Here is a 15,253-nt window from a genome sequence, read left to right as displayed (position 1 = left end):
GAGTTTGTGTGCCTGGCCTTGTCCTTGACTGTTTCACTGGCAGAGAGGCTTATTTCAACCTGCAGAAGGCGGAGAGAAACATGAAGGAGCTGAAAGAATTATATAAGGGAGGTGTTCGCAAATTACAAGTCTCAGAGAAAGATCTGACAATTGCTTTGGGCAGGTAAGAAGATCTGGGCTATGGGAAGGTTAGGCTTTTGTGAATAAGGCCTGGAATTGATTGTTCCGTGTGCTCTCCATATAAGGGAAGAAAAATACTGAGGGCAAAAAAACCCCAGAGCCTCAAATGACAGTAAAAGAGGCTTGTGTTTCCCAAATGCACACCTCATGGTCTGACCTTTGTGTGTGGTACCCATTTAATCCTTAACCACCATTGAGGTGGCCGGTGCAGTCATGATCTCATTAGACAGAGGGCAGGGAAAACAAAATGAGATTAAACAAACCGTCCGTGGTGACAAGCTTTTAGTGTTGGATCCGTGGTCTGAACTCACGCACTCCTCACCCTTAGACTACCTCTCAGACTTAATCTCAAATTATGTCCTTTTCTGAATTGCCAACCCACTTTTGTCATTAAGTAGGATATCTTAAAAGACGAGGAAAGAACACTTCATGAAGACCGTTTATTGGAGACCCATTAAAGCTATGTGTAGCGCATGCATTTTTAAGGAAAGTTCTGTTCCATATGGAAACCAAGTACATGGGATTTGTTCAAGCCAGAACAAGACTCAGCTGTTTCACAGTTGAGTTAGATATCCTCCAAGAGAATCATGATAGTTACATACAAAAGTGGGCCCATCAGATTATTAGAAGAAAAAATAAATAAAAGGTTTACTATTACCTAGATTTTTAAAACTATCTTTGCATCCTTGAAGGCAATCTGTTTCCAAAACTGTAAGCACTTGGCATGGTAGGGATGGTGACTGAATGGTAAGTGAAGTACATGAGTCATGTCTGCTCTAACCATGAGTCTAGAAATCAAATGGGAAATGGTGGGATGGTGTTGGAATGCCCAGAGCTAAATTAAACTATGGATATAATTTCAGAGGGCCATAAATTAGAATCTAGTGAACGTCTGCTGCTGTCACATGGGTCAGTGGCTAAGGTTTTTGTGCCTTATGTGAAAGATAGCCTTCCTCCTTTTTCAGAATAAATTCTAGTGCATATTTCATTCATTCATTTGTTGTGCAATATTTACTTAGTATATATATTGTATGTGCACTGTTCTAAGTGTTAGAACATTTACTAAGTATAGCTATATCCAAGACACTAGTCTAAGTGCTTTACATAACTTACTTTACTCAATCCTCTACTATAAGCCTCTGAGGTAGGAAGATATTTTTATTTTCATTTCACAGATAAGAAAATTAAGACACAGAGTAACTCAAGGTGACAGAATTAATAAGTAGAGGAGCCAGCACTGTAGACGAGTCATCTGAACCCATAGCTCACCTTCTGTACCACATCAAGTTATATTTTATATTGAACAAATATCTAGTAAGCGCAAATCCCTTCTTTTGTTTTAAAGGTGGGAGCAATAAAGTATGATTATTTAGGCCAGACAACTTGGCTAATATCTCCCAACAAGCTCTTGATGAGAGGCATTTTCTTTTTAAAGATTTTATTCCTTTGACAAAGAAAGAGTGCAAAGCAGGAGGGCAGGAGAGGGAGAAGCAGGCTCCCCATTGAGCAGGGAGCCTGATGCAGGACAGAATGTAGACCTTGATGTGGGGCTTGATAAGGGACTCAATCCCAGGACCTTGAGATCATGACCTGAGTTGAAAGCAGACACTTAACCAACTGAGCCACCCAGGTGCCCCATGATGAGAGGCATTTTCATTCTGTAACTTATGATCAAAGGAAATAATGGTCTGATGATCAAATTTTTTTGGTAAAGAATTATCAGATAACAGGCCAGTACTCTTTTGATTATTAATCCTAACCTTCAGGGAAGGATAAGCCTTTCAGCTTAAAATAAATTATAATTTGCAGAATGCCTTATATAAAATAATTTTATACACACACTTTTTTTTTCAATTTGGGAATACAAAGATGGAAGCAAGGGGTGAGGGGAAGTAATGTTGATTGTGTATCTACCATATATTAAGTGATTTCATGTATAAATTTAATCTAATCTTCACAACAACCAATTTAGGTATTCTTAACCTTGTTTTATTTAGAAGGAAATACCAGCCACTGGATTTTGACTATAAAGCCAGTATCTGTGAAAACCAGCTTTAACTATCATGTTCTCCAGGTGTCTTTCTGTCCCTGGAGGGATAAACTGAATGAAATGTTATTTTATTCTCATTTTTAAAAACTGTATTTTGTTTTGGAAGATTTGAAAATACAGATATGAAGAAGAAAATAAAAGTTTTATTTCACCACCCAAACATAACTGCTATATGGGCATTATAGTTAGATATTAGTGATAGATGATAGATAGATAGATAGATAGATAGATAGATAGATAGATAGAAAGAAAAAAGAAAAGAAAGGTAGGTCAGGGTCAATTTTAAGTATAGTCATACCACTTTTTTTTTTTAACTTAGCACACTTTTAATTTTTCCCCGTATTATTTAGCCCAAAAAGGAAGCATGATTTTTAAAGTCTGAAATATTATATGATGTGTTACAATTTATTTAACCACTGCCTTTTGGAGGGGATATTTACATTGTTTTCTCTGTCCTCTCTCATTTTTTTTTTTTTATTTATTTATTTTTTTTTTATTTTTTTTTTCCTCTCTCATTTTTAACTGAGGAAGAATAAATTAAACTAAAACAAGACAAAGCAATAAATTTGCATTGGTCTGAAAGAGAGGGAGCCAGAAGTAATAAAATTTTATTTTGATTCTAGAAAGTCTGTGTTTATGGGTAAATCATCCCACCTTGTGAATTGCTGGAAGCCATTTTTTTTCCTTTTGCTTTTTTATAAAATTAGACTATAGCATGCAATATTAATGTAAGTGAATGGTAGTCAGTGGAATCTGGTAGGTAAAATGCAGGTTGATAGGAGCTTGTTCATACCAAGAATGGATTGTTAGCTAGCCACTCATGATGGGCCTATGAAGGCCAAAGTGTTTTGTTCTTAGGGTCAGTTCCTTTTATGTCTGCACAAGTAAGGGGCCTGACTGCATCTTTATCCCTGTTTTTATAGAGCTTCCTTGGCCATCCACAGATTGAACCTCGCTCTGGCATACTTTGAAAAGGCAATTGACAATGTTATTGCTGCTAAGGGTGATAGGACATTGGATCTGGTTAGTCTATATGAGGAAATCGCTCAGATCGAGCAGCTGAGGAGGAACCATGATCAGGCCATCCAGTATTTGGAGCAGGTTGGTGAGTTGGAGGAAGCCCCAGCCTAGAGGCCTTGTTTGGCCCCAGGTCCTATTCCCAGGGCCAGGGCAGTTTGAGCTTCTCAGAAGAACAAGGTGGGGTGGGATGGATTTCCTGCCAGATCCAGACAAAAGCCCTTCCTCAACCTTAAACAACATGGGCAGAGAACACTGACTCATGGTAAATGTATCTGCTCTTTGACCTGATCTGAAACCAAATTCCCCCTCCTGGGCCTCCCTCATCTCTGTGGGTGTTAGGAAGAGGTCACCAAGTGAGTCTACTCCAGGGGAAAAAAACATAGGGACAACCAAACTTAAGTCTTTAGCGAACACAAAGGGCTTTCTTAAGTGAAAAAAATTGTGACATTTTGGTATAACACTGGTATTTGTCCTCTAGGCTAGTGTAGCTGGTCGTAACAACAAGTCAAAACTTAAACTGACAAGAGAGTGTTTCACTTAGAGGTAACTAATTAGACAAATGCCCAGGGGAAAACAAAACAAAACTGGAAGTCTATTATATTGAGTTGAGTCTATTATAATGAAAACCAGTGTAGGATATTTTTACCTATCATATACCTGAAATTTCCCTTGAAACTGCTTGTTAAATTCACCTTTTCTCTCCTTGAATGAGAACCTTGCTTGTGGCTTCAGGTATCTCCCAAAGCCAAAAGTAGATCAAAATATCTGATTTTCTATATCATAGAAAATGCACAATGCAATTCAACGGTATATGTGAAGATAGTCTGCTACTGTAGTAAAGGCATTGCAGGTAATCTCACAATCCAAAGTTATTAGTATTCATACAATGGAGAAATGTTAGGGAATGCTGCTCTGTAAGCAGGGAGTCTACTGCTTACAGAGAAAGCTGTCTGGTTTTTGTGTACAAGACTTTCTGTAAGCAGTGGTCCGATCAGAATAGATAAAACAATGTATAATCACTGTTTCCCAACAACAGAAATAATAGTTAACATTTATGGAATGTTTTTACTATGTGCCCTTGAGGATGTGTTCATTTAATCCATAAAATAACCCTATGCCGTGGAGGCATTATTATTATTTTATTTTATTTGAGAGTGAGGAAACTGAAGCATAAAGAACATAAAAGCTAATCCAGCTGAAATTGTGCAGCTAACACGTAGGAGAGCAGAGGTTTGAACTTAGAAAATTTGAGCTCCCAGAGCCTGTCTTAGCTCTGAACTATGTCTTAGCTCCATAGTGTTATCTTAATAATCTTTGGAGCTCCTTGAAATACCTCATGATGTTTGACCTGTGAACTGTGAAGCGTGGGTGGTTTTTTTTCTTGTTGGTGGGTGTGGACCAGATGTTTTGTCTCTTCTTTCTCCTTCCATTTTAGTACAAGTGATAATAATAATAAAATCTCCACTTCTCTCATGCTTACGACATTCCAGGTGGTATTCTAAACACATATGTTAATTCATTTAATCTTTACAGTAACTGTTTGCAACAGTAGTTTCTGAAATTTCCATTTTATATTTGAAGAAGTTAGTGATTGCCTTGTGTCATAAGTGGCTGAGCTGGATAGGAACCCAGGTGATATGGCTTTATGATCCATGCTCAGCTCCCCTGGACTTCCTTTGATGGCAGATCTTTGAGAGGCTGAGCTAAAGTTGTAACTGTAATTTTGCTATGAAACCAAAGAAAAATAATAATAGCTAATATTTATTGAGGACTTACCATGTGATGGTACTATGCCCAGTGCTTTGCATGTACCATTTCATTAAATCTTTTCCAAACCCTGATTGATGGAAGCTATATATATTCTACATGTGAAGGTGAAGTTACTTGCTCAAGACTCATAGCTAGGGAGTAGCTGGGACTCAAACTCATCTCTCTTTTAACTCCATGATTAGATATATACAGCTCTCAGCTAGCAATTTCATGAGAGCTCTTAGAAAATCCTCAGTGAAACACTATCATTTGGGTACTTATTTGATTATCATTTTCTCTATTCCAGGCCTATTCTATCTGTGTTTCTTTGTTCACTGAAGTCAGCCCCCAAACTGCAGAGGCAAGCGCGTTACTAGCCAAGGCTCATGCCATGTCTGGAGAGGCGCAACACAGGGGTAGGTGGAGGGGGTAGCTTGCAGTTATCATCATTTCCCATGGGAGGGAAGCACACTGGCAATGGTCTATCTATCAATATGGACAGATTATAGTCAGCTATTCATGACTGTGGTGGAAAAATTGGACTGGACACCATTTTGTACAAAATCATTTAAATATTAATTTAGGCACAATAATATCTCCGCAAAGTAGTTGAAACATCAAAACCAATAAAGTCATCTGATTTCTATTTCCTTTATTCCCGTAGAATCTCAGCAGAATTCACCTGCATAAAAAGTAGAGAGATCAAAAAAAAAAAAAAAAAAGTAGAGAGATCATACACACTATGAAGGTGACCTGTGATTGTATCGGTTGATGAGGATATCCAGTGATAAAAGACAAAACCATTGGCTCCTCCTCACTTCCTCCTCCATTCTCAATCTCTTTGACTATTTTCCTCTGGCTGACAAGAGAGAATGTTTGTAGCAGCTAGAATTTTCATGACCTATATTCAAATGTGAGGTACTGGGGGTTCTGGAGGAAAGCCAAGAAATGAATTCACCCATCAGCAGTAGTCCTTTCTCAAGCGAGGTCACCCTTTGGAAAGTGAGTAGCTTTGAGAGAGACACAAAAGAACTGGTGAGGAAGGACAGCGTGCCCTGTTCAGCTGGCTGGATCAGATTAATGGATGCTAATGGATTCAGTGGCCCATCAAGAGGAAGTGGGGATTTGTAAAGAATATGATTTAAACATTTTAAAATGTTGATTTTTTTCTGCTTATAAAAGGAATCCATTTAGGTGCCCATTATTTTCCAGTCATATATGAAAGAGAGGAAGAGGAAGAGAGAAAGAATTGTAGGGAAAGTATGGCATCCTATTGTTTTCTATTGTTGCATTTCCCCATGTCATTAAACAATTTTGTTCAGTTTTCAGAAGTTATTTTAATATTTTAATTATTGTTTTCTTGAGCATATTCATCAAAGATTTCCTGATTCTGTGTTTTCTAGCTAATCATCTTTAAAAAAAATTTCTTGTGTATACTAACAGGATTTGTATTTGAGTTTTTAAAAATAGTCATCATGGTTAAAACACATTTAGTCTATTTGTGAATATGTAAAAGTTTTGTTCAAGTGAGAAAGTTTTATGCTTCTAGATTTGGGAGATTCTAAGGCCATCTTATTCTTTTCTTATATTCTAATTTTTAACTTTAAAGAAGATTTAGATCTTTACCTTCTATCATTCACTAAATTCCAAATGGATCACATTTTAACATCAAAACTGAAAATATAAACTATTCAGAAGGAAATATAGCACTGGAAACAAAACTCCTAACATTAAAAATTGGAGGAAGAACTTTCTGAGCATGAAGATAAATAGAAAAAGAGGTTGATAGAGTTAATTATAAGAATATCTAAAACTTGTGTCTGTCACAAACTACCACAAATAAAATGAAACATAATCCAGGATGACCAGATAACTCGAATAGGCCCTTATTTATTAAAAAAAAAAAAGAATGTGTAGTTAACTTTTTGAGAAAAATATTGACATCCATATGATTTCAATGGGTAATTCTACTTCACACTTAAAGAATTAACACCCACCCTACATAATCTTTTCCAGAAAATTGAAGAGGAGGGAACATTTCCCAAATCATTTTATAAGCCTAGCATTACCCTGATACCAAAACTGGACAAAGACATTACAAGAAAAAAACAAAACAAAACAAAACACAACTCTAAAATAAGACCTTTCATGCACATAAAGGCAAAAAATCCTCAAGAAAATATATAGTAATGTATACAAAAGAATAGTGTACCAAGATCAAGGGGAGCTTTTTTCTTGAGAATGTCAGGCTGGTTCAGTATTTAAGCCTGAATGAATGTACTCTACCGTATTAACAATCCAAGGATGAAAAGCACATAACCTTAACTGATGCAGAAGAAGCATGTGACAAAATCCAACATCCTTTAATAATGGAAGGGGAACTTCCTCAATCTAATAAAAGGCATGTGCAAAAACAGTATAGCTAACATCATACTTAATGGTGAAAGAGTGTGAGTTTTTGCCCTTAAGATCGGGAACAAGGTAAGGATGTTAATTCTCACTTCTTTTATTCAGCAATACTGGAAGTCCTAGCCAGTGCAATAGGCAAGAAAAAGACACAGAGCCTGATTGATTTTCTTTTCAGGTTATCTTGATGTCCCACATGGAGCTTGAATTCATGACCCCAACATCAAGAGTCACATGCTCTACTGACTGAGCCACACAGGCTCCTACAGGACATTTTAGCTTAAAAGAAATAAAATACTGTATTTGCAACAATACAGCTGTCTCTGTTGAAAATTTTAAGGAACCTAAAAAACTCCTAGAACTAGTCACTGAGTTTAAGCTTTGCAAAATCACAGAATATAAGGTCGACATGCAAACTCCATCATATTTCTATATATTAGCAATGCACAACTGGAAACTGAAATTTATAGAAATACTGCTTTCCTCCACCTCCTCCCAAATGAAACACTTAGGTATAAATCTAACAAAATGTGTACAGTATCTGTGTGCTGAAAACTACAAAACCCCAATCACAGAAAGGAGAGGTGACTCAAATAAATGGAGACATAATATATTCATAGATTGGAAGACATACAGTAAAGTCACTTCTACAGAAATTGATATCTTGATTTAACACAAATTAACAAAGTCTCAGCAATTGTTAATGTAGACAAGCTGACTCTAAAACTTATATATAAATGCAAAGAAATTAGAACAGCTGAAACTATTTTGAAAAATAATACAATTAGAGCAATCATACTACCTGATTTAAGATTCATTATAAAGCAGCAGTAATCAAGAGAGTTTGCTACTGATGCAGGAACAGAGATCAGAGTCTGGAACACAATAGACCTGTATGAGTAAGGCCAATTAATTTTTGATAAAGATCCTAAGATAGTTCAATGTGGAAAGAACAGTCTTTTCAACAATGGAATTGGAATAGTTGGAACCATGTATTCACATGTCAAAAGGAAAAAGAAAAAAAACTCACTTTCATAAACATACACAAACATTAATTCAAAATGGATCATTGTCCTAAATGTAAGAGCTAAAATTTACATCTACTTTACAATAGAAAAATAAGACTGAGCATTACCTAAAGCAAATAGCCAATAATGACATGGAAAAGTTTCAATCATAGTAATAATGCAGAAATATAAAACAGCAAAGATCAAGTTTCTATCAAATTGTCATCATTTCAAAAAATGATATTTATGATCGACACAAACTCTCCGAAGTATAATTTGGCAGAATATTACACATCTTAAACTATACATACCTTTAAAGTCAAGTTTTCACCCATCCCATGTCCAAATTTTTTAAAAATGAAAATCTCTAGCACTTGCCAGATTGTGAGAAAACAGGTCTGCTCATTCATAGATGGTGGGAGTGATAGTATAAATTGATATGAAATTTTGAAAACAACTTGATACTACCTAGTAAAATCAAAAGGAAACAGGCATAAGGAGGTTCACTGTGGCACTATTTATAATTATAAAAAAATTAGAAAACAACCTACATGTTTATTTTTTATTTTATTTTATTTTTTTAACCTACATGTTTATCAATTAGTGAAAGGAATATTTAGTATATTAGATGGAATTTGTAGTCTTTGAAAGGGTAAGACTTTATAAATAAAGTAGTTAAAAACAACAGTATTAAAAAATAACAGTATTAAAAAAATAAAAAATAACAGTATTAAGGAGAAAATACCTTGAATTTTTAGGACATAATACTATTGTTTATAATTACACACATTTATATATATAAAAACATGAAAAATGAACTGCAGAGTAAGTAAAATTGCATCAAAATGTACATCACAATGTAAACAAAGGTAGAGACTTCCAGCCCTGCCTTTGTTAAGAGGTCTGTGCATCCTCTCAGCACACACACATGCACAAATTGAATAAAATGTCCAAAAACAACCATTTGAAGGCACTGGAAATAAGCAGACAACAAATTGAAAGCATCCCTCGGAGAACTGCTAGAGCTTTGGTAAAAGAGAGTCTTCTTGACCTTTTTGCCTGAGGCAGCTCCTACCCACCTCAGTCCATCTGAGAATAGCAGTTTTATCAGAAGGGGGCTGGCTGAGAGAACCAGCAACTTTGTGACAGAGGCATGGGACTCAATTCGGAGAGCAAGGGGCAAACCCCCCTCCCCCTGCCCCCCCCCCCCCCGATTCATCAGGTAAAGGTGGCCAAGTCAGAAGACATGAAAGGAAAGAAAACCTGCATATGTGGTAGCCTGAAGTTGCTGTCCTGGTTTGTATGAGTTTGGGGCCACTGAGAACTGTACAGGAAGAACCTGGAAATGAGAGAGCCAAGAGAAGGGCAGGTAAGCTCTCCCAACACCCCTAGCCCACTGGAAAACCACATACATGTACAGGGAAGATACGGAAAATCATAAGCAAAGGAGGCTTGAAATGCAGCAGAGCTTTGAATGCACGCCTCAGTCTACATACAGATCAATCAAGAGAAGATGGAAGACATACACTGTAAAGGTTTTGAGCACAGTCTCTTTCCAAGTCAGATAGTTGGGTCAACATTAGGTTCTGCAGGCACAGGGGAAACCCCACGAATCCAGACCAAAATTAAAAAAAAAAAAAAAAAAAAAAAAAAAAAACCTTAAAACACAAGCAAAGACTTTAGGTCTCTAGCATGTAGGAGCTCAGAAGTTACCACTCTATCCTAACAACAAGTAAAAAAGCTGAACAAACTGGAAAATCAATTGCTCTTAGATCTGTCAGAGAAGTGAGATCACAGGGCAAACTGATGCCTCTGAAATTAGGGAGACAGGGAACCACAATTTGCCTGAGCAGATACCTATCTCTACAGGAACCGGTACCGGGGTAGGAATGCCTGACCTGTAGCTGATAAATTTCTAGAAGCTCAGTGTGGACAAAACTGGGAATTAAAAATTAAAAATTCCAAGTACCATGGTTGGGGGGGCGGGGGGGGTTCTACACTTTTGTTAGATTTACCTCCAGGAGCTTGGCCAGGTTCTCAAAGTGAATATTGGAGAAAAATGCCCCCTTGCTTCCTGAAGGGAGAGGAGAGAAGTAACCAATTAAAGTACGTCAGAGCTTTTTGCTAAACAAGGCCTATCCTCCAGAGAAACAATTTTACCAGAGCCCAAACTATTATTTTTTTGTTTTGTTTTGTTTTGTTTTGTTTTGTTTTGTTTTGTTTTCAGAGCCTAACCAGCCTGGGGGAAGGAAATATCCAACTTCAGCCCACTCTAGCCATCCTGTGCCACCTAAGGGAGAAGGGGAGAAGGGGACAGAGAAAGAGAAGCACTCATGAAGTTCATGGTTCAGTGGCACAGGCTCACTGAAAGACTGCTAATCATGGAACTACAGGATGCTTTCTCCACCCAAATTCCACATCTTACCACCAATTACTAGAGGCCTATTTAGAACAGTTAGTTTTACCCAGTACATCATGTCCACCTATCAAGAACAATTAAAAGGCATAGTAAAAGGCAAAGATAAAACAAAAACCCCAAAACAAAACAAAACTAAACTAAAAAACTACACAGTTTAAAGAGTCACAACGAGCATCAGAACCAGACTCAGATATATGAATCATCAGACTGGGAATTTAAAACAACTATGTGATGTCCAAGGGCAAGAGATAGACATCCCAGCTCAAGATGAGCAAGAGCGACTTCACTCTTCCACTACCTTTTTTTTTTTTTTTTAAATTCTATTTGAGTCTTCAATAGATTGAATGATGCCCACTCACACCGGTGAGGGCAGATCATCTTTACTCCATCTACTGATTTAGATGCTAACTTCTCTTGGAGACACCCTCACAGATGCACTCCAGAAATAATGTTTTATCAGCTGTTTGGGCATCCCTTTGCATGGTCAAGTTGACACAAACATGACAAGTCCACTCCTCGTCAGCTTGATCTTACATGCATCTCCTCAAACCTACTTAATCTCCAAATAAAGACATAATTATGCCTAATATGGTATAACTACCATGAGTACAACTGAAAATGTACTAATCCCTTTCCCAGAAGAGATAAAGTCCTTCAATGATGTTTACTCTTCTGATATTCCATAACTTGAAAACTATGATGTAAAATTAACAATAAATACTGATATAACATCAGTACATCTTCTGTTCCATGAAAAGGGAATAAAAGAAGAAAAATAAGATATTTGCTTAATATGTGCATATGTGCACACAAGCATATTCATAGCACAATGAGGAAATACGCATGACAGTTACAGTTCTCATTTGTGTAACTCATCTCGTGGTTGTAACTGGTATAGCTATCTTTTCCTAGTACCATTCTGTATTCCCTTTGCCTTCAACAAGCACGTCACCTGGTACTGGTTCTTTACCTACTGGGTTGACTGAAACCTTCATTCCTGAGGGTTCTGGGCCATTACTAACCCTGCCTGGATTGGGATGTTAATAGTGTTCCAGTGACCTTAATCACAGAGCATAGTAATACTATGAGATGCTGTCTAAGAACTACTGGATGGAATCTCCTATTCCAGAAAGGTGCTTTCCTCCACTGAGGAGTAGTGGTTCAGTTTCCCTTAGTATTCAGGCTGAGTCACCCTAGGTAGCATAGGAACTCCTTTCCTTGATTTGGGGCATGAGGAGCCCAAAGAGGCCAGATGGCAGTCTTCACTTTCAGATATTACTTATATTTCCACCCCTTGATTTCTAGACCTGGGAATCCTGGCTATTGGAGAAATAGCACCATATGTTGGATGCTGATCTAGAGTACATACAGCCTTCTGGAGAACTCAAGCCTTGGAAAGTATTGCCCGCCAGCTGGCACTTTAACTATCTTCAAAAGACCATTCCACCATTCAATCAAGCCAGCTGCTTCAGTATGGTAGGGAACATGGTAAGACCAGTGAATTCCACCAGTGTGGGCCTATTCCTGCACTTCTTTTGCTATGAAGTGAGTTCCTTGAGCCAAAGCAATGGTGTGTGGAATACCATAATGGTGGATGAGGCATTCTGTAAGTTTATGGATGGTAGTTTTGTCAGAAGCATTGCATGAAGGGAAGGCAGATTTATCCAGAGTAGAAATCTATTCCACTTAAGGACAAAATGCTGCTCTTGGGCAGCCCCGGTGGCTCAGCGGTTTAGCGCCGCCTTCAGCCCAAGGCCTGATCCTGGAGACCCCGGATCAAGTCCCACATCGGGCTCCCTGAATGGAGCCTGCTTCTCCCTCTGCCTGTGTTTCTGCCTCTCTCTCTCTCTGTCTCTCATGAATAAATAAATAAAATCCTTAAAAAAATAAATAAAAATAAAAACAAAATGCTGCTCTTCCCATAAAGTAAATAATTCAATGTAATCAGCTTGCTACCAGGTAGCTGGCTAATCACCCCAGGTAATGGTACCATGTCAGGGGCTCAGTGTTGCTATCGGCTGCTGGCTGACTGGGTACTCAGCCGTGGCTTTGGCAAGTAAAAGTCCTGTTGTGCTCACTCCTGGCATCAAAATCTGTATCAGTCAGGGTTTTCCAGAGAGTTAATAACCAACAGAAGTGAGGGGGCACTGGTATAAGTCTCAGAGTTCAAAGACCCAAGAACCAAGAACTTCAATATTTGAGGGGAGAAGATGGATTTCCAGCTCAAGAAGAGAGAAATTCCATACTTCCTTTCCTTTTTTTTTTTTTTTTGTTTTTGTTTTTGTTTTTGTTTTTGTTTTTGTTTTTGGTGAACTTGGTGAAGACATATCTTCTTTACTCAGTATGCTGATTCAATTGTTCATTTCTTCCAGAAACACCTTTGCAGACACACCCAGAAATTGTTTTATCACCTATCTGGGCATCCCTTAGCTCAGTCTAGTTGACCCTTAAAATTAACCATCACAAATGCTTTCTGTAGGCCAGGTTATGTGGGAAATGTCTGTACCTTCCACTGAATTTTTCTGAGTGATTGCTTTAAAAAATAAAGTCTATTTTAAAGAAACCAAACACCTGAGCAAAGACATTAACATTCAAACACCATAGAGGAGACAGATTCTGTAGTTTAAGTCTAGGCAATGCACTAAAACAAAACAAAAACCCACAAAAATATATCAGAATCTATAATTGCTACTATATAATATCTAAAATGTACAGTTTTCTTTTTTAAATGTACAGTTTTCAACAAAAGAGAAACATACAAATAAAATACTCAGAGTAGTTAATAGATATTGCCTCTAAGTGGGCTAGATGTTGGATTCAGCAGACTTCAAAGCAGCTATCATAAATATGTTCAAAGAATTAAAGGAAACTGACCAAAGAGTTAAAAGAAAATACAATTAAAATTGCCTAGCAAATAGGAAGTCTCCATAGAGAAAATAAACTATTTAAGAAAAAAAAACAACCAAATGGAATTTGTAGAGTTGTAATATACAGTAACTGAACGAAAATTCATCAAGTGGTCTCAACATCAGATTTGAGATGACAGAGGAGAGAATGAGATAGCTCAAAGGTAGGGCACTAGAAATGATCCAGACCAAAGAACAAAAGAGAAAGGTATTGAAGGAAAATGAACAAAGCGTAAGAGATCTGTGGGACAACAGCTGGTGTACCAACATACCTGCAACAGGAGCTCCAGAAGGGTAGAAGGCAGAATGAAGCAGCAAATTATCTAAAGAAATAATGGCCCCAAACTTCCCATGTTTATTATCTACAGATCCAAAACTCTCAATGCCAAATAAGATAAGCACAAGGAGAACCACAACTAGGCACAAATTACTGAATGACAAAAAGAGAATCTTGAAAGCAGCAATGGAAAAACAATTATGTAGAGGGGAACAATATGATTAATGGCTGGTTTTTTATCAGAACAATGGAGTCTAGAAGTAGTGGAAAAACATATTCAAAATGTTGGAATAAAATTCAACTAAGAATTTTTTTTATTTTTTTAAATTTATCTTATTATTATTTTTTTCAACTAAGAATTTATATTCAGGAAAACTATCCTTTGAAAATGAGGGTGAGGGGCACCTAACTGGCTCAGTCAGAAGAGCATGTTACTCTTGATCTCGGAGTTGTGAGTTTGAGCCCTATGTAAGGTGTAGAGATTGCCTAAATGAGGAATACTTTTTAAAAAAGAAAAGAAAATGAAGGTGAGATAGACATTCCCTGACAGACAAGATTTGTTGGTAGTAGTCCTGACCTAAAATAAATACTAAAGAAAGCCCTTAGGCTGAAAGAAAATGGGAGCACACAGACACTCATCCACAGAAAAGATTGAAGAGAATTGGAACTGAGGATAGGTATAATGGACTATATACACAAATATGCATCAACTTGTAAATGGATCAACAATATGTATCTACTCAGAAGGAAGAATGAAGTACTAATTTCATGCACATAGATGAGCCTCAAAAACAGCATGATGCATGAAAGAATCACAAAAGACTACTATGTTGTATGAATCCAATTATATGAAATTTCTAGAAGAGGCAAAAGACATAGAGATCAAACGAAGGTCAGTTATTACCTGAGACAGGGTGAGAGCAGGCACTGATTGCCACCAGCCATGGAGAAACATTTTGGGGTTGGTGGATAGCTTCTAAAACTGGATTTTGATCGTGATTACATAACTGTAAATTTACTAAAACTTCATCAGACTGTGTAATTGCATGGTTGAATGTGTGGTATGCCAATTATACCTAATACAGTGGTAAAAAATGTTAACAGTGCCTGTTTCTGAGTAGTGTGAATGGAGACAATTTTCATTTTCTTTTTGCTTCTATTGCATTTTCTAGACTGATTACCTAAACATCTATTATGGTTGGAATAAAAGACAACATTAAAAGTAAATTTTTAAACAAT

General features: G+C 37.1%; 2 protein-coding genes across 8 annotated transcripts in view; one reads left to right on the top strand and one right to left on the bottom strand.

The window, feature by feature from the left end:
* RAD1 (RAD1 checkpoint DNA exonuclease) overlaps positions 1-15,253 on the bottom strand; it is a 61,491-nt gene that overhangs the window by 2,473 nt on the left and 43,765 nt on the right. The window contains exon 8 of one of the 2 annotated variants that reach the window (XR_007410402.1): positions 5,478-5,681. The exons of the other annotated variant lie outside the window; for it this stretch is intronic. The gene's annotated coding sequence lies outside the window, so the exon portion shown is untranslated. Of the gene's footprint in view, positions 1-5,477; positions 5,682-15,253 lie in introns of those variants that run through there. 2 annotated transcript variants of the gene reach the window in all.
* TTC23L (tetratricopeptide repeat domain 23 like) overlaps positions 1-15,253 on the top strand; it is a 62,984-nt gene that overhangs the window by 24,299 nt on the left and 23,432 nt on the right. For all 6 annotated transcript variants that reach the window (XR_004814859.2, XM_035714929.2, XM_035714932.2 and 3 more), the window contains 3 exons: positions 38-163; positions 3,154-3,331; positions 5,307-5,415. Coding sequence is in view for 5 of the 6 variants with exons in the window: in XM_035714929.2 (XP_035570822.1) it covers positions 38-163; positions 3,154-3,331; positions 5,307-5,415 (413 nt within the window). In the remaining variant the exon portion in view is untranslated. The remainder of the gene's footprint in view (positions 1-37; positions 164-3,153; positions 3,332-5,306; positions 5,416-15,253) is intronic.

This window comes from Canis lupus, chromosome 4 (genome assembly GCF_003254725.2).
Source record: "Canis lupus dingo isolate Sandy chromosome 4, ASM325472v2, whole genome shotgun sequence".
NCBI classification, from domain to species: domain Eukaryota; kingdom Metazoa; phylum Chordata; class Mammalia; order Carnivora; family Canidae; genus Canis; species Canis lupus.
Note: the sequence above shows the minus strand (reverse complement) of the source record. Positions and strands in the feature narration are given on the sequence as shown.